This window comes from Erinaceus europaeus, chromosome 6 (assembly GCF_950295315.1).
Source record: "Erinaceus europaeus chromosome 6, mEriEur2.1, whole genome shotgun sequence".
In the NCBI taxonomy this organism is placed as follows: Eukaryota; Metazoa; Chordata; class Mammalia; order Eulipotyphla; family Erinaceidae; genus Erinaceus; species Erinaceus europaeus.
Window position 1 is genome coordinate 1222677 of NC_080167.1, and position 26694 is coordinate 1249370.

At 57.8% G+C, this 26694-nt stretch overlaps 2 protein-coding genes across 9 annotated transcripts in view; one reads left to right on the forward strand and one right to left on the reverse strand.

Moving 5' to 3' along the window:
- The first annotated feature begins 2998 nt into the window (after positions 1–2998).
- Positions 2999–17463, forward strand: PIK3IP1 (phosphoinositide-3-kinase interacting protein 1). 4 transcript variants are annotated; one of them, XM_007529249.3, is made up of 6 exons: positions 2999–3126; positions 4447–4560; positions 4635–4754; positions 6554–6751; positions 6832–6910; positions 15882–17463. In XM_007529249.3, the coding sequence occupies exons 1-6, from the start codon at positions 3057–3059 to the stop codon at positions 16084–16086; spliced, it is 786 nt and encodes a 261-aa protein (XP_007529311.1). In that variant the 5' UTR covers positions 2999–3056; the 3' UTR covers positions 16087–17463. The 4 variants fall into 4 exon arrangements, with proteins under 4 accessions (XP_007529311.1, XP_060048709.1, XP_060048710.1 ...); XM_060192726.1 differs by lacking the exon at positions 2999–3126 and adding an exon at positions 13954–14030 and having other exon boundaries at positions 3965–4560; positions 15882–16046; XM_060192727.1 differs by lacking the exon at positions 2999–3126 and adding an exon at positions 15715–15761 and having other exon boundaries at positions 3965–4560; positions 15882–16046.
- Positions 17464–18717: 1254 nt separating this feature from the next.
- The window catches only part of LIMK2 (LIM domain kinase 2), a 75286-nt gene continuing 67309 nt past the window's right edge, over positions 18718–26694 (reverse strand). For all 5 annotated transcript variants that reach the window (XM_060192729.1, XM_007529250.3, XM_007529251.3 and 2 more), the window contains 4 exons: positions 24868–25039; positions 23764–23819; positions 20786–20943; positions 18718–20034 (listed from right to left, as the gene is read on the reverse strand). In XM_060192729.1, the coding sequence (XP_060048712.1) occupies positions 19890–20034; positions 20786–20943; positions 23764–23819; positions 24868–25039 (531 nt within the window). In that variant the 3' untranslated portion in view covers positions 18718–19889. The remainder of the gene's footprint in view (positions 20035–20785; positions 20944–23763; positions 23820–24867; positions 25040–26694) is intronic.

Sequence of the window (26694 nt, forward strand, 5' to 3'; positions counted from 1 at the left end):
AATTGAGAGGGGAGAGGAAGAACAAAAAAGATGGGAGGGGAAGATACAGAGGGGGAGAGAAAGATAACTCCTGCAGACGCCTGCAGGTGGGGAGCCGGGGGCTTGAACCACTGGGTCCTTGTGCTTCTTACTATGTGTGCTTACTTTGGTGCACCACTGCCTGGCCCCCACTTTCTTTTTTTTAAATATTTTATTTTATTTATTTATTCCCTTTTGTTGCCCTTGTTTTACTGTTGTAGTTATTATTGTTGTTGTCATTGATGTCGTTGTTGGATAGGACAGAGAGAAATGGAGAGAGGAGGGGGAGACAGAGAGGGGGAGAGAAAGACAGACACTTGCAGACCTGCTTCACCGCCTGTGAAGCGACTCCCCTGCAGGTGGGGACCCGGGGGCTCGAACAGGGGTCCTTACACTGAACCTTGTGCTTTGTGCCACGTGCGCTTAACCCACTGCGCTACCACCTGGCTCCCCAGGCCCAGGTCTTTACACATGTGAGGTGGATTCTGTACCAAGTGAGCTAGTGCCCAGCCCCTCTTTAAGTTGTTTGTTTATTTATTTATTTGCCTCCAGGGTTACCACTGGGGCTCAGTGCCATGGCTATGAATCCACTGCTCCTGGTGGACATTTTTTCATTTTTATTTACAGAGAGAAATTGAGTGGGGGGGGGAGAGATAGAGAGGGAAAGAGAGAGACACCTGCAAATCTTCTTCACAGCTTGTGAAGTGTCCCTCTACAGGTGGAAACCTGGGGCTTGAACCTGGGTCCGTGCGCACTGTGACACATATGTGCTCTCAGGTGAGCCACTGCCTGTCCCCCAACCCCCCTTTTATTATTATTTTTATTTCCCCTTTTGTTGCTCTTTTTTACTGTTGTTGCTGCAGTCCAACCCCTTTTTCTTAAGGTATTGCAATCTGTATCTTATTATCTTTTTTTAAAAAATAAATAAAGATAATAAAAAGAAACAAGGGCAACAAAAGGGAATAAATAAATATTTTTTAAAGTTAAAAAAAAAGAAAGTGTCACTGTCTATCATAGTGTGTCAGAACAGGTTTTAAACAGAATAGTGTAGGGGGCTGGAGTTGGCTCCCCTGACAGACCACACACTTTCTCACTTACTTTGTGTTCTGTCTTCACGGCGGAGAGCAGAGATTTTTCAGCCCTGGCTGAAAGCCCAGGTCTGCATGTGTCTGTCTTTCTCTTCCCCTCCTGTCTCCATTTCTCTCTGTCCTATCCAACAACGATGACATCAGTAACAACAACAATACAACAATAAAAAAACAAGGGCAACAAAAAGGAAATAAATAAATTAAATATTTTAAAAATAGCTTTTAAATTATGAAATAAATTTTATTTACTGAAAAAAAAAGATTCAAATACTCTGTCCACAGAGACTTTCTGGAACTACATTGAGCATATAATCAGATCCACCCAAAGTTTGTAACACTCAAAGTATTTATTTATTACTTATTTCCTTTTGTTGTCCTTGTTGTTTCTGTTGTAGTTATTATTATGGTTGTTGTTATTGATGTCGCTGTTGTTGGATAGGACAAAGAGAACTGGAGACAGGAGGGGAAGGCAGAGAGGGGGAGAGAAAGACAGACACCTGCAGACCTGCTTCACCGCCTGTGAAGCGACTCCCCTGCATGTGGGGAGCCGGGGGCTCGAACCGGGATCCTTACACCGGTCCTTGAGCTTTGCACCACCTGTGCTTAACCCGCTGCGCTACCGCCCGACTCCCAAGACCCCTGATTTTTTAATTGTTAAATTCTAAAACATTGATGTAGCTTGGGAGATAGTTTGACTTGGCAAAGCAAGAATGTGCAGGTCCCTGGAACTTTGAACTTCGACTCAAAGTGGAGTATGGAGGTACCAGGGCTAGCTCCCGGGTGGTGGAGAAGTGCTACAGAGTCTCTCCTCCTGTCTGTCTCTCTAAACAAAGAATGAGCAGTCTGGGAGGTGGCACAGTGGCTAGAGCACTGAACCCACAAGTAGGAGGTCCCAAGTTTGATCCCCGGAGTCCTGTGTGTCATTGATGGTCTTGTCCTCTCATAAATAAGCCAATAAATAAGGGGGGGGAGACAGTGTAGAGGTCATGCTCAAGACTTGCAAGTCTTTAGATCTCAAGCCCCACAGGGTGGGGGGTAGATAGCATAATGGTTATGCAAAAAGACTCTTATTATTATTTTTTTTCCCCTCCAGGGTTATTGCTGGGCTCGGTGCCATGAATCCACCGCTCCTGGAGGCCATTTTTTCCCCTTTTTGTTGCCCTAGTTGTTGCAGCCTCGTTGGGGTTATTATTGCCATTGTTGACGTTGCTTTGTTGTTGGATAGGACAGAGAGAAATGGAGAGAGGAGAGGAAGACAGAGGGGGAGAGAAAGACAGACACCTGCAGACCTGCTTCACCGCCTGGGGGCTGGAACCGGGATCCTTACGCAGGTCCTTGTGCTTTGCGCCACGTGCGCTTAACCCGCTGCGACTCCCTGCAAAAAGACTCTTATGCCAGAGGCTCCAAAGTCTCAAATTCAACCCTCTGTACCACCCACCATAAGCCAGAGCTAAGCAGTGCTCTGGATAAGAGAGAGAGAGAGAGAGAGAGAGAGAGAGAGAGGAGCAAGGACTGGGAATGAAGGGTTGCTGCCACCTGGGCGCTGTGTGTGTGCCCCGCCCCATGTGGTCCCGAGTTCCTGCCGATCGTTCTGCCTGGCTGACACCCCCTCCCGCAGACAGATGACAGTCTCAGTGCTCACACAAATGGACTGGAAGCGGGAGGGGCGCAAGGCCCTGGGGGACGGCCAGGCCTCTGCTGCCTGACTGGCGCTGCCCGGCTGAGCCGAGCTCGGGTAGGCAGCTCCCTGACACAGGCGGCTTAGGACCCAGGGGGCGCCTGCAGACACTCTGCTGCCGCCGGCAGGCTGGGGAGCTCCCAGTTCTAAAGGGAGGCTGTTTACCAGCAGAGAGCAGCACGGCAGGCAGGGGCCGGGCAGGGCAGGGGCCGGGCAGGGCAGGGCCGGGCAGGGCAGGGGCAGGCCTGACTGCAGGCTGGGGCCGCGGGAGGATGCTGCCCGCCTGGGCACTGGCCCTGCTCCTCGGGGGTATGCTGCTCGCAGGGGCCCACGGATCTGCAGGTGAGCGGACAGACTTCCTGCAGCGGCCCCGGGGCGCCCGGAGGGTGGAACTCGCTTCCCAAGTGCGGCCGCAGGACAGGAATGTTTCCTTTCTGCTTGTTGATGTCCCGGGAAAGCCCCCCCCCGCCCCCGCCCCCGCTTGCAGCTCCATCCTCGCCACTCGGAACAAAGGCAGCGGCCACTTTCTCGTTCCCCTGCCAGTGGCTCGGAGTGGGCACCGCTCAAGGGTCCCTGCCCCTCCTCCCCAGCCCTGCTGTTTATCCGCGGCCGGGCTTTTGCCTCCTTCCCCGCCCCTGCCTGGGGAGCCGGGGGAGCCGGGGGAATCGGGGGGGGGGGATCGGGGGAATGGGGGGGGGAGCCAGAGGGATTCGGGGGGAGCCGGGGGGGGTCGGGGGGAGCCGGGGTAACCGGGGGAGCCAGGGGGATTCGGGGGGAGCCGGGGGATCCGGGGGGGTCGGGGGTAGCCGGGGGAATCCGGGGGGGTCCGGGGTAGCCGGGGGGAGCCAGGGGGATTCGGGGGAATTGGGGGTAGCCAGGGGTAGCCGTGGTAGCCGAGGGAGCCGGGGGGTAGCCGGGGGATCGGGGGGAGCCGGGGGATCGGGGGGGAGCCGGGGGTAGCCGGGGGATCGGGGGGTAGCCGGGGGATCGGGGGGGAGCCGGGGGTAGCCGGGGGATCGGGGGGGGAGCCGGGGGATCGGGGGTAGCCGGGGGATCGGGGGGGAGCCGGGGGTAGCCGGGGGATGGGGGGGGGGGAGCCGGGGGATCGGGGGTAGCCGGGGGATCGGGGGGGAGCCGGGGGATCGGGGGGGGAGCCGGGGGATCGGGGGTAGCCGGGGGATCGGGGGGGAGCCGGGGGATCGGGGGGGAGCCGGGGGATCGGGGGGAGCCGGGGGAGTCCGGGGCTGCGGCAGGTGCCCTCCGCCCGGCCAGTCCAGGCCGCGGTAGACGCGGTTCTCTGGGGAGGAGCTGCAGCCCCTGGAAGCTGGGCTCTGCGGAGGAGGGCGCCTGGAGTGGGCGTCACTGGGGCCTCTCAGGGCGAGTTCCCCGCCTGCCCCCCCCTCCCCGAACCCATCTTCTCCGGACCGAGGGGCCGGGAGCTGGGCGGCACTGACACCCCCGCCCCGCCCCGCCCCGCCCCGCCCGCAGGGGTGATGCCCGCGGTAGCCGGGGTCCCGGGATGCAGGGAGGTGCCTGGGAAGCAGGGGAGGGCGGGGAGGGCGCTGAGCTTCGAGCCGGCCCGGCTGGCCTGGGGCTTCTGTCCCGAGGTTCAGGCCGGGTCCCGGTCCCCTGGCCCCGAAGTTCGACTGACCCTCCCCGCAGGCTGCTTGCGGGACCACGGACGGCGGTACCGGGCCGACCAGCCCTCGGCCGCCCCGGGCCACCGCTGCCTCAACTGGCTGGACGCACAGAGCCGCCTGCCGGGCCCCGCGGCAGGTGAGTGCGCGGCTGGGGGTGCGGGCCCCGGCCCCGTGCCCCGGGCAGCGCCCACCGCGCCGTCTCCCTCCCAGGGCTCGGCAACCACAGCTACTGCCGGAACCCGGACGGCGACCCGCGGGGACCCTGGTGCTTCGTTAGCGGCGAGGACGGCGCCCCCGAGAAGCGGCCCTGCGAGGACCTGCGCTGCCCAGGTTAGCCAGGGCCGGGACCTGGGACCAAGGCCCCGAGTCCCGGCGGTGGGACCCGCGCACACCCCAGGGGCCGCAGCCCCCCTTCCCCCAACCCCAGCAGTGGAGTGGGGACCCCGAGACAGCCACCCGAGACCCGACCCCGCGGCGCCGCGGCGCACGTGCAGCCACCCACCCCGCCCCGATTGGCCGCGGTCGCCTCGGGGCCTTGTAGCCCCGCCCCGCACCCCCCATTGGCCGAGGCCGCCTCCGGGCCCCGGAAGCTCCGCCCCTCGCACTCCGATTGGCCGGGCTCGTCTCCAGTCGCATAAACCCCGCCCCCAATCCCGATTGGCCGAGACCGCGGGGCTCGAAGTCCATTGGTCACCGCCGCGGTGAGCTCACCCTGGAGCCTCAAACACCCGAGTCGCTCTGTCTGGGGGACTGCACCCTGGGCCCCGCCCCCCCCGGAAAAGGGCCCCTCCTCCCGCCGGCTCGGGTCACGTGACGGGCCTAGAGGTCCCTCCTCTTCTTCCCCAGCCTTGGGGCTGCCCTTGCGGCTGGGTTGCAGCCCAGCGGGCACTCTCTGGACCTGGGTTCGAGTCCTGGGGGAGGGGGGGCCACTCTCTGGACCTGGGTTCGAGTCCTGGGGGAGGGGGGCCACTCTCTAGTCCTGGGGGAGGGGGGCCACTCTCTGGACCTGGGTTCGAGTCCTGGGGGAGGGGGGCCACTCTCTGGACCTGGGTTCGAGTCCTGGGGGAGGGGGGCCACTCTCTGGACCTGGGTTCGAGTCCTGGGGGAGGGGGGCCACTCTCTGGACCTGGGTTCGAGTCCTGGGGGAGGGGGGCCACTCTCTAGTCCTGGGTTCGAGTCCTGGGGGAGGGGGGGCCACTCTCTGGACCTGGGTTCGAGTCCTGGGGGAGGGGGGCCACTCTCTAGTCCTGGGGGAGGGGGGCCACTCTGGACCTGGGTTTGAGTCCTGGGGGAGGGGGGCCACTCTCTGGACCTGGGTTCGAGTCCTGGGGGAGGGGGCCACTCTCTGGACCTGGGTTCGAGTCCTGGGGGAGGGGGGCCACTCTCTAGACCTGGGTTCGAGTCCTGGGGGAGGGGGGCCACTCTCTAGTCCTGGGTTCGAGTCCTGGGGGAGGGGGGCCACTCTCTAGTCCTGGGTTCGAGTCTACAGGAACACTCTAGATCTGAGTTCAAGTCTAGGGGGACACTATCTAGACCTGAGTTCGAGTCCAGGAGGACACTCTCTAGACCTGAGTTCGAGTCCAAGGGGACACTCTCTAGATCTGGGTTCAAGTCCAGGAGGACACTCTCTAGACCTGAGTTCGAGTTCAGGGGGGGCACTCTCCTCTCTCTAGATCTGGGTTCGAGTCCAGGGGGGCTGGCTCTCCTCTCTCTAAGCCTGGGTCGAGTCCAGGGCAGGGGGCACTCTCCTCTCTCTAGATCTGGGTTTGAGTCTAGGGGGGCTGGCTCTCCTCTCTCTAAGCCTGGGTTCGAGTCCAGGGCAGGGGGCACTGTCCTCTTGCTCTTCTGTCAGCACTGAGGCCTCAGCATACATGCTGGCACCTCTCCAGGGCGGCCACGGGGACACAAAGACAGACGGGAGACACCTCTCAGTGCTGGAGCTTCCCCTAGTGCTGAGTACCACCCATGTGGTGTCAGGGTTGCTCTCTGGATCCCCAAATAGCAAGGGCCCCACAAATGGCAGGGCACACACCCTACCTGGTGAGCTCCACCTGCCCACCAGAGGGACTCTTGGGAGGACTGTCTGTCCCATAGCTCTTTCTCATAGCTGTTTCTCACCACCCACCCAGAGACCTCATCCCAGGCCCTGCCGGCCTCCACCACTGGAACCCTGGAGGAGGTGTCTGAGGCCCCAGGCAGAGAGGAGGGGCAGGTGTTCGCACCCGCCAATGCCCTTCCTGCTCGGAGTGAGGCCGCTGCCGTGAGGCCCGTGATCGGCATCAGCCAGCGCGTGAACTCCAACGGGAAGAAGGACCTGGGGACCCTGGGTAAGAGGCCCACCCGCCCTGGGGGCTCCTTCAAGCCACAGGCTTGTCTGGGGCGTGGCTGACGTGTCCGCCCTTGGCAGGCTACGTGCTGGGCATTACCATGATGGCGGTCATCATAGCCATTGGAGCCGGCGTGGTCCTGGGCTACACGTACAAGAGGTTAGTAGCTTCTCTGGGCTCTGGAGCGGGAAAGCGGGTCACCTCAGACTCCTCTATGACCCTCTCACCTAAAAGGGAAGTGAGGTGTCAAGAGAGGGAGGCAGCCTGGCCTGTTAGCGCAGGAGGCTGGGGGCCCCAGACACCCCGGCTCAGCCCTCAGCACCGCCTTATGCCAGAGCTGAGCAATGTGCCGGTCTCTCCCTCCTCTCTCCCCACAAACAAGCATTTATAAGTACATAAAGATTTATTAACATGGGGGGGGGTCAGGAGTGCTCAGGGTGGTCTGGCTATAGATGGCAGCTCGAGAGAGAAATAACCAAAGCGTCAGTCATGCGTGATGCTGGGGATCAAACCCAGGACCTCGGGTTCAGCGTGCTAGCTGCTGGCCCACCCCTCTGTAAATGATTTTTTTTTTTTCTTTTTGAGCAGAGGGGAGCATGGCATATAGGGACTTGACTCTCCTCTTTACCCGGTGACCCTGGACACACTCCTCTGGCCTCTGGCCTCTTGCTTCTCACCCAGAGGCTTTGTAGGGGTGGGGGAGGGCTTCTTGTTCCCCACGTGAGCTAGCCTTTCCTCAGAGGTGAAGTGACAAGTGACGTGTCCAGAGACACACTTTCTGGACGTGTGTCAGCACCTGGACTCCAGCCTAGCTCCCTGGCACCAAGCCGCCCACGATCCAGTCCAGCATTTGAGTGTGAAGCACACACACACCCCAGGCTGGGTGCCCTGCAGAGACTGGACAGGACGCGACAGTGCTGGTACTAGGAAAGGCCCCGGATTGGGGAGAGTGCTTCACCATGGGCGAGGTGTGGGTTCAAGCCCCAGCAGGCCACAGGAGCCCCATGGATGGTGGGATATTGCCACGGTCCCTCTCTTTTCTGTTGCCTTTATTTACTGGGTAGAGACGGCCAGACATTAGAGGGTAGGGCGAAAGAGAGAAAGAGAGGGAGGGAGAGAGAGACATCTTCAGCACTGCTTCACCACTCAAAGCTGTCCCCTTGCAGGTGGGGACTGGGGCTTGAACCTCTCCTTGCGCACTGTGACGAGTCACTCAAGCAGACGTGCCTCCACCCGGCCCCGCAGTGCCTACCTTTCCCTCTCCCTGAGATAAAACAAGAGCAAAGCAGGCCCCCGGGAGGCCCTGGGCTCCTTACGCTGTAGCGCAGTTTAAAGAAGAGAGGCAGAGGTTCCCAGCAACGGTTTCTGTAGTGGTGCCTGAATTTCCTGAGCCAGAGGGGGAGCTTCGCAAGGACGGGAGGAAAAACGCGAGTCAGAGGGCAGGATACCTGCCTGTTACTCCTCAGCACGTGAGAGAGGAGGCTGCTGGGAAGAGCAGGGCGCGGCCTGTGGTCGGGACAGTAGGAGCAGGAGGGTGTTTGCTGAGAGTCCCCTGTGGAAACGGTTCCCGGACTCGGAGCCGGGCACTCGCTCACTTCTCCAGCGCGGGCTGATGCTGCTGTGGAAATAAATGACTCGCTGCTCTTGGGCAAATCAGGGGATCGGATCGCCTTTCACCTCCTGAGTGCCGACTGTTTCTCTTGTGTGTCTGAGAAGCCTTCCTGGAGGGGAAGTGACACGGTGTCTGTCCTCCAGTGCTGGGGACTCAGTCTAAGCCCTCCTGCATCTCCAGCCCTTCGCGAGATGGCGCAGCCAGCCTGTGTCACAGATCAGCAGTGGCGCTGGCTGCATCGTCTCTGCTCAGGCATTTCCTGTGCTCTTGCGTCGCCCTGTGGGACAGCACCGCTGGCCTGTTCCAGGTCCGGAAACTGGTGAGGGAGGACATGTGCCTTGCTGGGATGCACGCTGAGTCTGGTGGCGCCACTGGCTAGCTGTGTGTGACCCTGAGCAGGCCGCTTCTGTTTCTTGCTCCGGAGTGTTGCTGGGAGGTAAGGCGTGTGGTTGTTCACCCCACTGGCCGGCAGGCGGCAGGGGCGGCTGTGCCTCTTTTCTGCACAGTGTGGATCCTGGGCCAGGGCGTGCCGCATCTGGAAGCAGAGGTTCCAGAAAGGGAAGAATTGGCCTTCTGACTGAGGGAGGGGTCCTCAGAAGGCCAGTCCAGGGACACCTGCTTGTTTATTGCAGAGTCAGGAGGAAATGTGGCTGCCCCAGCTGGCAGTTGCTAGTCACACCCAACCTGTGCTGTCTGCTTGGAGCTTTGAAAGCCCTTCTTTTAGCAATTTATCTGTTTATTATTTTTTTTAACCAGAGCACTGTTCAGCTCTGGCTTATGGTGATGCAGAGGATTGAACCTGGAACTTTGGAGCCTCAGGCATGAGAGTCTGTTTGCATAACCATTATGCTATCTACCCTCTGCCTCTTTTTCTTTTTTTAAATATTTATTTTCCCTTTTGTTGCCCTTGTTTTATTGTTGTAGTTATTATTATTGTTGTTATTGATGTCATCGTTGTTGGACAGGACAGAGAGAAATGTAGAGAGGAGGGGAAGACAGAGGGGGAGAGACAGACAGACACCTACAGACCTGCTTCACCGCCTGTGAAGACTCCCCTGAAGGTGGGGAGCTGCGGATTTGAACTGGGATCCTAGCTGGGGTCCTTGCGCTTTGTGCCACCAGTGCTTAACCCGCTGTGCTACCACCCGACTCCCTATTTTTCAAGAGCCCTGCTCAGCTCTGCCTTATGACAGTGTGTGGACTGAACTTGGACCTGGGAGCCTCAGGTCAGCATAACCATTAATGCTCTCTCCCCCACCCTGGTGACAGTCTTCAGGCCTCCGGGTGGTGGCCAGGGGCTCAGCTCTGTGCCCAAGTCTCCGGGTGGTGACCTGGGGTTCAGCTCTGTGCAGTGAGGCAGCCTGGCCTTTCTCTTTCGGGTTTGTTCCTCTTGAGTTGTCACAGCAGTGCTGCTGAGTCTAGAAGTCACTTTCCTATAAACGGAGGGGAAAGGCACTGCCAGCCCTTGGACTCCGTCCCCAGGCACAGGCCCACCCCCTTCCCAGGCAGTGTGGCTGAGAACAGACTGTACAGCAAGAGACCACATGTGGGCTAGAGGTGGGGCTCCCACACCCGTGCTCCCCAGATGTAGTCGACGTTCTGGAAAAGGCTACCGAGTTCAGGCCTTGCCACTCCTGTCTGGTAAATGGGGATCTCTCTGGCTCTCCACCACACCCGTCCCCAGACTCACCCCAGATGCGTTTTCTATTGCTGCCAGGGTTGTGGCTGGGGCTCCGTGCCGGCACTATGAATCCACTGCCTCTGGTGGCCGCTTTTTCTTCCTTCCTTTTCTATTCTACTTGATAGAGCAGAGAAATTGAGAGAGGAGTGAGGCGATGAGAGAAAGATAAACACCTGTAGCCCTGCTTCATCACTCGTGAAGCTCCCCCCTGTAGGTGGGGGAGTGGGGGCTTGAACTTGGGTTCTCTTTTTTTTTTTTGCCTCAAGGGTTATCATTGGGGCTCCATGCCGGCACTATGAATCCACTGCTCCTGGTCGCCGTTTTTCATTTTTATTGGCTAGGACAGACAGAAATTGAGAGGGGCGGGGCTGATAGGGAGGGAGAGAGGCAAAGAGACACCTGTAGCTCTGCTTCACCGCTTATGAAGCGGCCTCTTCCAGCTGGGGGGCCGGGGGCTCAAACCAGGATCCTTGCACTTCGTTCTATGTGCACTTAACTCGGTATGCCACCGCCCGACTCCTGGTTCTATTTTTTTTTAACCTGGGTTCTTGAGTATAATACTGTGTGCTCAGCCAGGCACTGCCGCCTCCTAGCCCTCTATGTGCTTACTTAATAAGACCCCAGCAGATAGTCCCACCCACACCTCTGACTACACTGGAAGGAATACTTTTTTTTTTTTTGTCTTCAGGGTTATTGTTGGGGCTTGGTGCCAGAATCCATGGTTCCTGGTGGCCATTCTTCCATTTTACTCAACAGGACAGAGAGAAATTGAGAGGGGAGGGGAAGACAGAGGGATACAGACAGACACCAGTAGACCTGCTTCACCGCCTGTGAAACATCCTCCTTGCAGGTGGGGAGTGGGGGCGGGCACTTTGTGTGTGTTGCCAGAGAAGGAGCTCAGGTCCCTTCATGCCTTCTACTGCTAGGTCCCCTTCCTAACCCGCTGTTATTTATTCATTTTTAAATGGAGTAAGATAGAAGCAGTGATAGACAGCACTGTCTTGCCATCCAGGTTCTGCTCGTTTTGCCTACTGGTCTCGTGATGACACACCAAGGGCTGTGGGGGAGCTCCAATGCTGTGGTCTCTGGCTCTGCAAACATAAACAGCCAACATTAAAAGGGCCCGGGGAGGCAGGCCAGCGTGAGAGCACAGGACTTGCTTGCCTGAGCCCCAGGGGTCCCAGGTTCAGTCCCTGGCACCACCTCATGCCAGAGCTGAGAAGAGCTCTGGTGTCTCATAGATAAATCTTGGCAAGAAAAACCCTGACGTGTCGCCTTAAACAATAGCCAAAAAGAACCAGGACTTAGTGGTCCGGGAGGTGGCGCAGTGGTAAAACTTTGGACTCTCAAGCCTGAGGTCCCGAGTTCGATCCCCGGCAGCACATGTGCCAGTGATGTCTGGTTCTTTCTCTCTCCTCCTATCTTTCTCATAAATAAATAATTAAATAAATAAAATCTTTAAAAAATTACAAAAAAAAAAGAATTAAAAAAAAAAAAGAATCAGGACTTAATTCTGAAACTGCCAGCAATTCAGAGTATCACACTGGACAGCCCACTTAACCTCCCCTGCTTCCCAGTTTCCTCATCTGTGAAACGGTGTGGGCAGAGGGTTGGGTGTCTGCAAAAGCATTTACACAGTTCACTTGTCAGCTCTACTGTGTCCTAAAAGACTCTTGCTGTTAGCAGCTGTCGGGTCTAAAGCTCACATTCACCCTCCCACATGTGGCTCCCTCCCGAGGGCAGCATGGAGCTCAGGTGTGAGGAGGGAGGTGGACAGTGAGCCTGGGTGACCTGCTGACAGGGTTCAGAACTGGAGCTGCCTTGAGGTGCTGTCCTACTTGGCAGTGAGCGAGCAGGCGGGGCATAGCGCGCTTCCGACTGGGAGAACAGCAGTGGCTCAGAGTTACGTAAGACTCAAGACTACTTAAGAGGAGCAGTGCTGCCTAGGGGAGGTCTGCAGGGCCTACACAGCCCCAGGAGAGGATGCCAGAGCCCACAGCACTCTGTCACCTGCTCTCTCTGGCCAGCCCCGCTCCATCTTGGCCCTGGAGCAGTCAGCGGGAGAATTACTGCAGCCTTGAACTCTGCCAGCAGCCTGGAGGCTCACGGGAAGAACCTTCCTTTGGCTGGGAAGCAGAGGGGGCAGGGCACAGGCTCTGGAGGGGCGGGTCTTTGTCCCTGTTGTGCAGGCCACAAGGTTCAGATGGCCTGTCTGCTCCCTGTGGCCGCTCCAAGCAGTGTCTGCAGCGGCTTATTTTGTGATAAAAAGGCAGGAGGAAAACTGCACAGCACTCCTACTCCTCCCCCCAGGAGGCGAGCTGAGTCAGTGAAAGCGCCTTTTGTTCTTACTTGGCTGCCCCAGACCCCCCCCCCCCAGAGGCAGCTAGAATGGCCGGGGACTGGAGTCAGGCCTGGTGCTGGTCTCCGGCCTTGAGACATCAGTTTCAGAGGAGGTGGGGGCTTTTTAATTTTTTAAATATTTATTCCCTTTTGTTGCCCTCATTGTGGTAGTTATTATTGTTGTGATTGATGTCGTTGTTATTGGATAGGACAGAAATGGAGAGAGGAGGGGAAGACAGAGAGGGGGAGAGAAAGACACCTGCAGACCTGCTTCACTGCCTGTGAAGCGACTCCCCTGCAGGTGGGGAGCCGGGGGCTCAAACCGGGATCCTTAAGCCGGTCCTTGGCTTTGTACCACGTGCGCTTAACCCGCTGCGCTACCACCTGACTCCCAACTTTTTTTTTTTTCCCTCCAGGGTTATTGCTGGGCTCGGTGCCTGCACCATGAATCCACCGCTCCTGGAGGCCATTTTCCCCCCTTTTGTTGCCCTTGTTGTTGTAGCCTCGTTGTGGTTATTATTATTACCATTGGTTGATGTTGTTCATTGTTGGATAGGACAGAGAGAAATGGAGAGAGGAGGGGAAGACAGAGAGGGGGAGAGAAAGACAGACACCTGCAGACCTGCTTCACCGCCAGTAAAGCGACTCCCCTGCAGGTGGGGAGCCGGGGGCTCGAACCGGGATCCTTACGCCGGTCCTTGCGCTTTGCGCCACGTGTGCTTAACCCGCTGCACCACCGCCCGACCCCCTCAACTTTTTTTTTTAAAGGAGAAGTCATGTGGGGTTGGGTGTGTTTTGAGGCCTCAGAGCAAAGGAGGCTGATCCAGACGAGTCCCGGCACCCGTTACCTGCTGCTTCGATTCTTGGCTGTTCTTGCTCTGCCCCATTCATGCCAGATGGTATTTCTCTTCTGGAGAATTCCAGTCAGTTGCTTTGCGAAGGGACTGGGTGAGGAGAGCAGGGCTCTGAAGCTGAACCCCGATACCTATGAAGTGGGAGCCTGTGTCTGCGCAGCCAGTGTGATGCAGGCGGCCCTCCTGGACTCTGGTGGCAGAAGGCCACTTCCTGTCACTCGTGCGGGTGCTCAGAAAGCATGAACTCCCGCTTTCCCTTGTGCTCCAGCCCCGTGAAGTATGGAATTCAGGCCCCTGTAAAATCTACCTGCACACTTCCCGTCTGTCCTCAGCATGGCAGCTGGGCTTCTGCTGGCTCGGAAGGGCCCCTTCAGAAACTAAACCTGACCCTTCAGGCCTCTTCCCACAGGGAGGCGGCAGCTGTCACAGGCGAGCGGTGCCCACAGGGAAAGTCTCAGGCTGTTTGTTAGTGGGAGGCACGTGGCCCAGAAACCCTCTGCCCACGTGCCTCCACGCCGCCTCTGGGAGTTCATTCCGCTGCAGGATGCTGGCAGCCAGGCCGGGTACAGTGAAACTGTCGCCCTAAGGGAGTCGGGGAGATGAGCTCAGTGTGCCTGCCCTGTCCTCGGGACGTGAGAGGGGGTCCAAGCATATTCCGTGAGAGGGGCCTTAGACTGTCAGAGAGCTTGGGAGAGTGTCGAGTCCAACTTCTCAGTTTACAGGCGATGAAGCTCGGGCCCAGCGAGGAGGGCAGTTCTGACATCACACGGGGAACAGTACTTCCTCTGGCTGGTCAGTAAGAGCGCTTTCTTGAAAAACGACTGCGAGTTATTTGGCGAGGCTAGGAGATGGCTCATCTGACAGTTTACAGTTTTCCTGGCCACATGAAAACACCACCCGGAGGGGACACTTCAAGAGCAGCGGAACAGTGCTGTGGTATCTGCTCTCCTCTCCCTCTTGCCCTCTACCTAGAGAAAGAGTTCACTGGGAGCGGAGTAATTGTGCAGGCATGAGTCCCAGGGAAAACTCTGCTGGCAAAACTAAGGAAAACACAGGAAGTTGCTTGGACTGGAACAGTTGATAAGTCAATCAGGGTAAAGTCTCACCATGTCCTGCGGGTCTTAAAGTAGTTTCACTGGTTTCAAAATGCTTTGCCACTACTGATCTTATTTTTTTAAAAATATTTTTATTATCTTTATTTATTGGATAGAGCCAGAAGTTGAGAGGGAAGGGGGTGATAGAGAGGAAGAGGAAGAGAGACACCTGCAGCACCACTTTACCACTTGAGAAGCTTTCCCTCTGCATGTGGGGACTGGGGCTCCACCTGGGCCCTTGCGCACTGTAATGTGTGCTCAACCAGGTGCGCCACCACCCAGCCCCTACTGATCTCGCTCACCGAGGCAGGTTATTATCCCTTACTCCACAGATGAGGAAACTGAGGCTCAGTGTTTTGTGGGATGCCACTAGGACACAGGTCAATGTTGGTCGGAGGCACTGCTGACTGCGCTGAGACACTCCTCTCTAGGTTCTGAAAGCTGTTCCAGGTCCTCACCGGGTGGGGTAGAGGTGTGACCACCAAGGCCCAGCCCTCTCCAGAGGCTGTCAGCAGCAAGCCCCTGCTCCTCTTCCAAGTCACCCACCAGTTGTCTGTTTCAGGGCCTCCCTGGCAGATTAACTTCCCTGAGAGCTGAGCCCGGGTGTCTAGTCATTGGTGCCCGAGGCTGCTGGCCTGGTCCTGGACGCCGGCTCTGCGCCACGCAGGGCAATGAGCACTTGCCAGCTGTCTGGCCTGCAGGGAAGGCCCGCTGTGTTTCTCTGGGTTGACCTGGGTTAGGTCAGGACTTCTCAATCAGGCAGAAACCAACAGACTCGGGTCTTTGTCACCGTATCGCTGGAGGGCTTCCTTCACTTCTCTGCCTTAGTACGGAATGAGTGAAAAGTCATGAGTTGAGCTGAGTGATGCCAGACTGTGCATGTAAGGCCCTTAGTGTGGGGCAGGGTTTGACTGTGAGAACTGTTGACATAGCACGGTCAGATGTGCGTTCTGGACAAAATTTTAGAAGAGATTTTATTTTATGTGAGAGACAGTTTCCCATGAGCAAGAGAAGCCAGAGCACCATTCCAGGACGTGTGGCACCGGGGCTCAAACCAGAGGGGGAGCCTCTGATGTGTGGGTGCCGCACTCTGCCAGCTGAACTGTGTCCCCAGCAGCTTCTGAACACATTCATATTTTTTGGTTTATTTATTTAATATGAAGGTTTCACACGGGGGCGGCGGGGCACAGGGAGGGAGAGCGCGTGAGAGTGGCCAGAGCCTCAGGCACACGGGGTGCAGGGGGCCAAGTCGGGAACTTGGGTGCGAGTCCTGTGCTCTGCTGGCTGAGCAAGGTCCTCGGCTGGGCCGGGCTGGTTCTCTTGGAGACCTGGGCCGAAAGCACGGACTAATTTTCTCTAAGAGTCTTTCTGCTGTCTTCAAGCCCCACTGAGGCTGAGAGGCTCCTGTGGCTACCACCCCACTTTCCAGGTAGGGAAACAGACCGGAAACGCAGGCATGCCCTGCCAAATGATAGCAGCGTGGCGGAACGGGAGCCTGGCGTGGCCCCGGGGTGGGTGTGCAGCTGAGCCGTGTCCTCGCTTCCTGCAGGGGGAAGGACCTGAAGCAGCAGCATGAGCAGAAGGCGATGGAGAGAGAGATGCAGCGTGTCACCCTGCCCCTGTCGGCCTTCGCCAACCCCGCCTGTGAGGTCGTCGATGAGAAGACGGTCGTGGTCCACAGCAGCCAGACTCCGGTGGACCCACAGGAGGGCAGTGCCCCCCTCATGGGCCAGGCGGGCACCCCGGGGGCCTGAGCCCCCAGAGGCAGGAGCTCGGGCAGACTCGGGGTGCAGGACAGCCTCCCCTCCCTCTGCTGGGAGGAGCTACAGTTTCTGTTGTGGTTCAGACCCCTCCTCTTTCCTTTCTGTTTTGGATGTGTGAAAACCGTGAAGCAGGCAGCGCTGTGGACCCCTCAGCAGTTGTGTCTGGGTGGGGAGAGCTGTGTGCTGCTGACAAGGGCTGCCAACACCTCCCGTGCCCTGACTGGAACTGGTGACTGCCGGGAGCACCCTGGCTCTGCTCTTCCCACCCCTCCCCAGGGGCCCGAACGGTGCCCACATGATTTCAGAGCTGGGGTTCCCTTTTGCACGCGACTCTCCACTGACCTCTAGGAACCAGAAATGAGCTTGTACAAGTCAGCAGGTGGGTGGATAATGGGATCAGGATGGGGACTGTTGGGGTGGGGGGAGTGGGGGTGGCTTGTGGGCAATGATGTGCCTTGACAGTCGTGGGCTGGCCCAGGCCCAGGCCCAGGCCTCTTCCTGTCTGGACAGGAAGGGAGGAATCACACTGAACATTCAACTTGGGTAGAGGGCAGAGGATCCGTGGTTGCCTTAGGCCTCAGGAGTGGAGGTGGGCCTGGGCATCCCAGCCCAAGTCTGCAGGGTAGATGTGACCAATTTGAGCAGTTGCAGTTTGCAGGGTGGGGAAGACAGTTGGCCAAGCTGCAGGGCTGTGTGGGGGTTCTCACACGCTGCTCTAGAGAGGCCAGCCTGGAAACCAGGCTCAGGGGCCAGGTCGCAGAGCGCTTCAGAACAGGCTCCTTCGTTCCAGACCTGAGTGTGTGGGTTGCCTCCGGGCCGGTGCCTTCCCTGGGCTGTGGAGCAAGGGGCACAGTCCGAAACTTGTAAAACAATCAGAACCACTGGGAGGATGTCAGGGTGTCTCATTTTGGATACAGGGCCAGAGCGAGAAGATGAGGCCTGAGCTCCTGGAGCAACATACTGGAGGGCCAGGGAGGCACTGCTCAGACTGTCACTGTGCTGGCTCACGGGCCAGGGAGGCACTGCTCCGATTGCCACACTGTGCTGGCTCACGGGCCAGGGAGGCACTGCTCCGACTGCCACACTGTGCTGGCTCACGGGTCCTCCCCCGTGGAGCACCCTCCCAAAGCCTTTTCACACCCCACCTGAGAAGGGGCTGTCTTCAGCAGCTGGATCTGGGAGTGGTTTGCTGAGGGACCTCAGGCTAGGGGGGCCCTCTGTCAGCTGAAGAAGAGACTGTCACTGGCTTCTACGTTTCTAGACTTGGTTCTCTGTACACAGGTTTTATATACCTCAGTCTGACTCCTGTATATATAGTGCAGGATGTTGGCCCGCATTCGACTTACATAAATTAAAACTGAAAGACTTTGCATTGCCAGGGATCTGTGGGCCGTCAGGGTGCTTGTCTCAGGAGCTGAGAAGCTTCTGGTTGTCTTGCTAATGCCGTGGTGATGTCTGGCTTCCTCTCACTACCCTTGCCTGTCCCTGGGAAGTGGCTGCAGCGGCCTGGTGATTGCCACTGCCACCAGGAGCCTCTCAGGCCGAAGCTGTGGGAAGCTGGGTGTGAGTGTCCTGGGCAGTGGGTCACTGCACACCCCTGCCCCAAGCATGCTTTCACATGTGCACATCCAAACCATCTGTCAGGGCCTGGGATGGCACAGGCGGCTACGAGCACAGAGCAGCCAAAGGTGGGACAGTATGGGGAGGGGATGGCCACTCCCTGGAGGAGCTCTGGACAGAGGTGGCCTCCAGGGGGAGACTTCCTGTGCTCTGGAAGGGCAACCACACAGTTGTGTTAGGCCTCAGCCTCCAAGGACCTCCCGGAGCGCCTTCTGTTGGGGCTGTTTTTCATTTACTTATTTATTTATATATCTTTTGCCTCCAGGGTTATCACTGGGGCTTGGTGCCTACACTACAAATCCGCTGCTCCTGGAGGCCTTTTTTCCCTTTTGTTGCCCTTCTTGTTGTTACTGCTGTTGTTGGATAGGACAGAGAGAAATGGAGAGAGGAAGGGAAGACAGAGAGGGAGATAGATAGACACCTGCAGACCTGCTTCACCGCTTGTGAAGTGACTCCCCTGCAGTTGGGGAGGTGGGGGCTCTTGAACCAGGATCCTTATGCCACTGGTCCTTGTGCCTCACGCCATGTGCACTTAACCCACTGCGCTACCGCTCAGCCTCCTCTTGGGCTGGTTTTCTAAAGCCCAAGACCAGAGGGGCCACACAGCAAGTTTTCCCTTTGGGTGATGTGAATTTACCTCGTGCCAGGACACCTGAGCGCAGAAGCACCCTGAGGGAGGGAGACACAGGGTGCCCACACCTCTCGCTGTCATAGTGGCGGCACTCAGCTCGGCAGAGGTTTCCAGGACGCCCAGCTGGCGGTGTGCACGCACAGGGGGCCTAGGGTGCCAGGGAGGCTCAGCCCACGGACTGGGGCCGAGCAGTCTCAAATGGGGTGTGCGTCCTCCCAAGGAGGGACCAGACTTGGTAGCTGGGAATTCTGTGCCGGGGGCCCTGCAGCCTGGCCTGCATGGCCAGCAGTGGTGTCCAGGAGTAGTGGGGTGACCTCCCTGTGCTGGCCGGCGGCCCCTCTGCATCTCAAGTCGCTTTTCACTCAGAAGCGTCAGTTATGCTCACTGCTTAATTTATTTGGTCTGCTCCAGGCCCACCGGGCCCACTGACCCCACATGGTTCGGAGACATCTCCCAGCCAGGTGCACTGCTGGGAGAGGATACCCAGTGCCACATGGGAGCTCACCAGGCCTATGTATGCACAGCGTCTCACACGTCACCCACAGAACCACACCGACGGTGCCCGCTCGCTCGCCCCTACCCCGCCCGATGCAGTAACAGCCCCAGCTCACTCCTCACTGTTACATGCGGTGTAAGCCCTGCACCCAGGAGGATGCCCACTGGCCTTCTGGGGGCCCTGGGAGCCGAGGGTGATGGTGCCTCCGGGTTCATCTTCTCAGTGCTGGGACTGGGGCTCAAGTGCTTGTGAGCTGCCAGCCAGCAAGGGAGTAAAGCCAGAAACCCAGCATCTTAACTCTGGGCCCCTACCACCCCTTCCCTTTCAAGTGGCTTCCTAGACCAGGTCTGGTGACGGGGTGGGTACTGGCTACCCTGCGCTCAAGATTCGAGACCACACCCGTCCCTGCAAATCACGGTTCATCTGAACCCATCAGCCCATCGTCAGGCGACAGTGACCGTGAGGAGGACTTGAGTATCTTTCCAGTTCCCACCCTCCTGGACTTGTGGGTGACTGCTTGGGGGCAGGGCGCTGCCAGTCTCCTGCAGTACAGTCAGGCAAACGAGGTGGGTGTAGCCCCCATGCCGACCAGAGCCGGCCCTGGGCAGTGAACAGACCCGGCCTTCCCCGATGCTTGACCGGCTCTAACAAAGGGCCTCTTTCCTTCCTGGGACACCACCTGGCTCCAGTCTCTCGTCCACACTCCCAGGCCCTTAAGACGGCCACATCCGCAGGCAGGCAGGCCTGGGGCTCTGGAGGCCAGTGTAAGCTGGTGCTGCCACCCCACCGCCAGCATTCCTGGGGCAGATTCCTCTTGGCCTGAGGACCAGGCTCGTCTCTTCTTCACAGCTTTCAGGAGGGTCGGACTCAGACAGTAACTAGGCCCCCAAACCTGTGCAGATGTGTCCTGGCGCTGCGCCCGACGGCCTTTAGGAGAGGTAGCAGGGATGCCTGTGCTGCTTCCAGACGAGCCGCGATCCACGGGAAGCTGGGGCACAGAGGGGCCACGCTGGCTGTGGAATGTCCCCTGCGGGGGCCGGGCCAGGGCTAGGGCGGTGAGTCCCGGGCCAGGCCGTGCTGCACACTCACTGCATGATCCAGTTCCTCCAGCTCTGCGGGCAGCGGGATGCCCAGCTCCCCCAGGTATAAGGAGAGGGCCTCGAAGGAGTCCTCCAGCTTAGAGAATGTTGGTCTAGAGAGAGGGGTACAGGCGGGGTTGTGGGCTGGTGTGGCAGGTACCCGGCTCTGCCGGAAGGCAGTCCCTAGATGTCTGACCCAGAGCCTTCACCTACTGAGCTGACACACTGCTGCAGGGACTGCAGAGGACACGGGGGAGACTGGCCTAGCTAAGGTGGCAGAGGCAAGCCCATGAGGAAAAGATGCCCCTCCTTCACCCTCAAGGGAAGGCAACCATCCAAGGCGGACTCAGACTAAGTGCTATTTGAAAGGCGCTCTGGTCCTCAGACATCCAAGGATGTGAGAGGCTGGAAGCGGCCTCCTTAGACTCCACCGCTCCTGAGCAGAGGACACCCGGGCCCCGGCAGCTGACGTGCTCCTCCGGGTCTCTGCTCAGGTTCCTGAAGCCTACTCTAAGCGCCTCAGCGACCGGTTTGCTGTTGTCACTAGGGCTTCTGCAGGCAGAGAGGGGCAAGGCGAGAGAGGGAGAGCGACCCCCGCGGAAGCTTCCCAGTGCCAGAGCTCTCCCATGTGGGCTGGCGCCTGGGTGCACAGTAAAGCAAGCACCCTGCCCAGTGAGCTACCCGACCACCCCATGACACTTTCTTTTCGTGGTTTGACACCCTCCCCACAGCACCTCTCACCTTTTTGTACTCAGTATGACTTATCCGTCACACTAGTAGACCAGCTCTCTACCCCACCCTTGGCTAGGCCTCGCCCGGGAAGCGTGCCCGCACCCCAGGAGCTGGGCCAGGGCCGGTACCAACCTGCTCTCGGGCTCCAGCCTGCAGCAGATAGCGGCCAGGGGGAAGAAGGCCGGGGGACAGTCTGTGGGGACAAACTTCTCCCAGAAAAGCTTCACGTTGAGGCCGAAGTCCAGTGTCCGGGGGAGGCAGTCTGGATCTGCGTACACCTGCCCGATGATCTGCGAGGGGGAGGGCTGGTCGGGAATGGCGGCGGCGGGGGTGCCGGTGCCGCAGCGCACACGGGGACGGGCAGTGGAGCTGCCGCCAGGGCAGACAGCACCCTCCCCGACTCCCCCAACTGTGCCGACCCACGTGCCGGAGCGTGCCCACGGAGGCGGGTCAGAAGCACACGTCGCTGCCAGATGCCAGCTCTCAGGCCTGGTGCCAGGTCTGACCTAGGTCTGCCACCTGCTGGCACCAGCCTGGTGCTTCATGTGGAGCAGGCACTTAACTGACTCAACTCTAGAAAAGCCTTCCTCAGCCTGCTGTCACTCAGCACTTTGTGGAGTCAAGGGGGACTTGAGTCGTACTGTTAACCCGGTGGCTTCAAGACAGACTGCGCTGAGCTCTGAAGAGCAGGAAGCTCCCTAAGACAGCCAGAAATCAAGGGGGGGGGGAGACAGAGAGGGAGAGAGACAGAGAGACACCTGCAGCCCTGCCTCACCACTTGTGAAGCTTTACTCCTTCAGGTGGGGACTGGGGGCTTGAATCCGGGCCTTTGCACACTGTAACGTGCACTCAACCAGGTGCGCCACCACTTAGCGCTTTCTTTATTTTTATTTTTATTTTTTTACCAGAGCCCTGCTCAGCTCTGGCTTGTGGTGGTGCAGGGGATTGAACCTGGGACTTTGGAGCCTCAGGCATGAGAGTCTCTTTGCAGAACCTGATGCTGTCTACTCCCACACCACTGCCTGTTTATCAGGCTCAGACTTCTCACCTAAAACAATCCTGTCCAATTCTACTAGGAGTGACTGATCTCTCCCCCCAGTGTGGGGGCTCTCATACGCACAATTCCACTGCACAAGCCGACTTTTCATTTAAAAACATTTCAGCGGGAGCCGGGCGGTGGTGCAGCGGGTTAAGCGCAGGTGGCGCAAAGCACAAGGACCGGCATAAGGATCCTGGTTCGAGCCCTCGGCTCCCCACCTGCAGGGGAGTCGCTTCACAAGCGGTGAAGCAGGTCAGCAGGTATCTGTCTTTTTCTCCTCCTCTCTGTCTTCCCCTCCTCTCTCCATTTCTCTCTGTCCTATCCAACAACGACGACATCATCAATAATAACTACAACAATAAAACAACAAGGGCAACAAAAGGGAATAAATAAATAAAATATTAAAAATAAATAAAAACATTTCTAGCAGGGAGTGAGAAGGAGAGACCCTCCAGAACCATCCCCTCATGGGTGGAGTTTCTCCTGTCATGAGCTGTGGTGCTACCGTGTGGTGCCAGGACTTGAGTCTGGATCCCTGTATCCAGTGGGCACTCTACCAGGCACGGCATCTCCTGGCTCCTCCTGGGACCAGCTGAGATATGCATTCGTCAATGAGCTGAAACAAACTATTCAGTTCCACACGTGCTTCTTTCTCTTTTTTTTTAATATTTATTTATTCCCTTTTGTTGCCCTTGTTGTTTTATTGTTGTAGTTATTATTGTTGTTGTCGTTGTTGGATAGGATAGAGAGAAATAGAGAGAGGGAGGGGAAGACAGAGAGGAGGAGAGAAAGACAGACACCTGCAGACCTGCTTCACCGCCTGTGAAGCGACCCCCCTGCAGGTGGGGAGCCGAGGTTCGAACCGGGATCCTTATGCCGGTCCTTGTGCTTTGTGCCACCTGCGCTTAGCCCGCTGCGCTACAGCCCGATTCCCTCTTTCTCTTTTTTTAAAGGACTATCTTATTAATTAAATAAAACATTTTTTTAAATATTTATTTAATTTATTCCTTTTTGTTGCCTTTGTTGCTTTATTGTTGCAGTTATTGGATAGGACAGAGGGAAATGGAGAGAGGAGGGGAAGACAGAGAGGGGGAGAGAAAGATAGACACCTGCAGACTTGCTTCACCGCCTGTGAAGCGACTCCCCTGCAGGTGGGGAGCCGGGGTTCGAACCGGGATCCTTATGCCGGTCCTTGTGCTTTGCGCCACCTGCGCTTAACCCGCTGCGCTACAGCCCGACTCCCTAAATAAAACATTTTTAACTTAAGGTTTCTATATTTTATTTTTTTTTTGCCACTAGGGTTACTGCTGGGGCTCGGTGTCTGCACTATAAATCCATCACTCCTGGTGACTATTTTTTCCATATTTTTCTTGGACAGGAGAAATTATTTGACAGAAGGAAACTGAGCAGGGAGGTGAGACAGAGGGGGAGAGAAAGACAGACACCTGCAGACCTGCTTCACCACTCATGAAGCATTCCCCCTGCAGGTGGGGAGCCGGGGCCTCAAACTCAGGTCGTTGAGCCTAGTGATGTCTGCGTTTAACTGGGAGAGCCAACGCTCCATGCCCCAGGTTTTTCTCTTTAAAAATATTTTCTAATTTTAATTTAATTATTGGATAAAGACAGAGAAATTGAGAGGGAGGGGGGAATATATATATATATATATATATATATATATATAGAGAGAGAGAGAGAGATACCTGCAGCTCTACTTCACTGCTCATGAAGCTTTACCCCTGCAGGTGGGGACTGGGGGCTCAAACCTGGGTCTTTGCACATTGTAACATGTACTAAACGGGTGTGCCACCAGCCACCCCCTATTTAAATCATATTAAAGAGTTTCATGTGTGAGAAAGTCAGAGCACCACTCTGCACATGGAATACCAGGGATCGAACTAGGAGTCTCAGCATGCAGGTCCTGTGCCCTCCTTACCAGCTGAGCTGTTTCCCCAGGAGCCATAGGCTCGTCTTACATACAGGGACCTGTCCTCCCAGGAGGAGGAGGCGGCCCCACTGCAAGGTGGGCAGGGCAGCTAGGAACCCTCTGCCCGTCCTCCGCACTGAGGCTCACCTCGCAGAGAACGATTCCAAAGGAGAAGACGTCCACGGTCTCGTCGTAGCTCTTTCCTTAGGGAGCAAAGAAAAGCGAGTGTCAGGGTGGCCCTAGCACTTCTCACTGGGCCAGGGCTGAGCCAGGCTACAGCCAAGAACCGGGTCTCGCACAGGTTGTGGGGGATGCCCCGGCGATGTGGGTGGGACCTGTCTGCAAGTTGCTACCTTCCCTCAGCGCTGGCTGGGCTGCTGTGTAAAGAACAGGACACGGGGAGTTGGGCTGTAGCGCAGCGGGTTAAGCACAAGGACCGGCATAAGGATCCCGGTTCGAGCCCCCGGCTCCCCACCTGCAGGGGAGTCGCTTCACAGGCGGTGAAGCAGGTCTGCAGGTGTCTATCTTTCTCTCCCCCTCTCTGTCTTCCCCTCCTCTCTCCATTTCTCTCTGTCCTATCCAACAACGACAACAACAATAATAACTACAACAATAAAACAACAAGGACAACAAAAGGGAATAAATAAATATAAAAAAAAATTAAAAAAAAAAAAAAGAACAGGGCACGGCTGAACCTGCAGGGCACAGTGACCCAGACTGACCAGGAGTCCCTCAGCGCTGGCCGGGCTGCTGTGTAAAGAACAGGGCACGGCTGAACCTGCAGGGCACAGGGACCCAGACTGACCGGGAGTCCCTCAGCGCTGGCCGGGCTGCTGTGTAAAGAACAGGGCACGGCTGAACCTGCAGGGCACAGGGACCCAGACTGACCAGGAGTCCCTGGACCCTGCCGTCGGCCAGCTCTGTGCGCGTGGGACACCCAGGAAACTTCTGGGGGTCACACACTCCAAAAGGAGCGTCAGACTGGTTCCGAGGTGTCGGGAATCCCAGGCAACATCCAGGGTTGGGGTCTGAGCATTATCCACAAGGGGCAGCACACTTCTGTTCTCAGCCAGGGGAGAGAAGGCAAAGCTAACCGCCCGCTTTTGGCTTTCACCTGGCTGCTCCTGGGGAACAAACCCACTGAGATGACCGGACTGCTCAGAGAAGAGACATGCATCTCCGGCCCCGTCCTTCTCGGGCCTCCCTGGACTTCCCAGAGGCCACCGCAAGAGGCCTGCCGCCCACACGCACCATTCAGCATCTCGGGGGCCATCCAGTAGGGGTTCCCCACCACGGTGTAGCGCTTCTTGCGGTCGTCCTTGCGCAAGGCACGCTTCTTGCTGTTGGCCTTCTCCACCGGCCTCTTCCTCTCCTCCACTATGAGCCGGGACAGCCCGAAGTCTGCCACCACCACGGTCTTGTCCTGGTGGGACAGGGACCTCTTAGGACTTGGGGCCATTCTCAACCTTGGTCCTAAGGGGTGGGTGGGGGTGGGGGCTCTGGCAGCAGCCAGGGAGGAGGGGAGGAGAGTGCAACACCCAGCTCTGTTCACACTGGGGGTGTTCATGGGCCAGGTGACGGGGGTTCACAGCAGAGCCTGGAGTGGGGAGCAAGGCTCTGGATGGAAGATGGAGCTGGGGGGCAGGTGTGGGTGTATGGAGTGGGGAGCAAGGCTCTGGATGGAAGATGGGAGCCGGGGGGCAGGTGTGGGTGTATGGAGTGGGGAGCAAGGCTCTGGATGGAAGATGGGAGCCGGGGGGCAGGTGTGGGTGTATGGAGTGGGGAGCAAGGCTCTGGATGGAAGATGGGAGCCGGGGGGCAGGTGTGGGTGTATGGAGTGGGGAGCAAGGCTCTGGATGGAAGATGGGAGCTGGGGGGCAGGTGTGGGTGTATGGAGTGGGGAGCAAGGCTCTGGATGGAAGATGGGAGCTGGGGGGCAGGTGTGGGTGTATGGAGTGGGGAGCAAGGCTCTGGATGGAAGATGGAGCTGGGGGGCAGGTGTGGGTGTATGGAGTGGGGAGCAAGGCTCTGGATGGAAGATGGAGCCGGGGGGCAGGTGTGGGTGTATGGAGTGGGGAGCAAGGCTCTGGATGGAAGATGGAGCCGGGGGGGCAGGTGTGGGTGTATGGAGTGGGGAGCAAGGCTCTGGATGGAAGATGGAGCCGGGGGGGCAGGTGTGGGTGTATGGAGTGGGGAGCAAGGCTCTGGATGGAAGATGGAGCTGGGGGGCAGGTGTGGGTGTATGGAGTGGGGAGCAAGGCTCTGGATGGAAGATGGAGCTGGGGGGCAGGTGTGGGTGTATGGAGTGGGGAGCAAGGCTCTGGATGGAAGATGGAGCTGGGGGGCAGGTGTGGGTGTATGGAGTGGGGAGCAAGGCTCTGGATGGAAGATGGAGCTGGGGGGCAGGTGTGGGTGTATGGAGTGGGGAGCAAGGCTCTGGATGGAAGATGGAGCTGGGGGGCAGGTGTGGGTGTATGGAGTGGGGAGCAAGGCTCTGGATGGAAGATGGAGCTGGGGGGAGTGGGTCGGGTATTTGTTCCATCCTTGAGCTGCTGCCCTGTTTTCCAAAAGATACAAAGTTGCTGACTAACATCAGGGTAAGACAGACAAAAACAGTGGAGAGAGAATTCATGGGGGCACTGGGGGAGCTAAGATCTCCAAATAGCTCCAAGGCCGTCATGTACAAAAGGATTAAGATGGTTAGAGGGTGAAGCCAGGGCGGGTCAGATACCAGACGGCAAGTCAACAGGAGGCGTGACGTCCTGCCCTAGGAGCCCAGAGCAGTGCTGGTGGAAGGAATGTGCCCCGCCCTCAGCGGCAACGGCCAGCTCTCCGGCCTCAGGCCAGGTCGGCATCAGGTGCTACAGAGCCGGACGGGAGCTGGGGGCAGCCCCAGAGAAGCACCACAAACATCTGGGCACAAGAGATCAGAGTGACGGAACTCTGCACAGCGCTGGGGGCTCCTGAAGGTCCTTCCAAGCAAAGGGTTTCTTTACTGAAGTTTGAAAAAGACTGACTGGGGCCAGGTGCTGGGTCACCCGGATAAGCGCACACACTGCAGTGCACAAGGACTCGGGT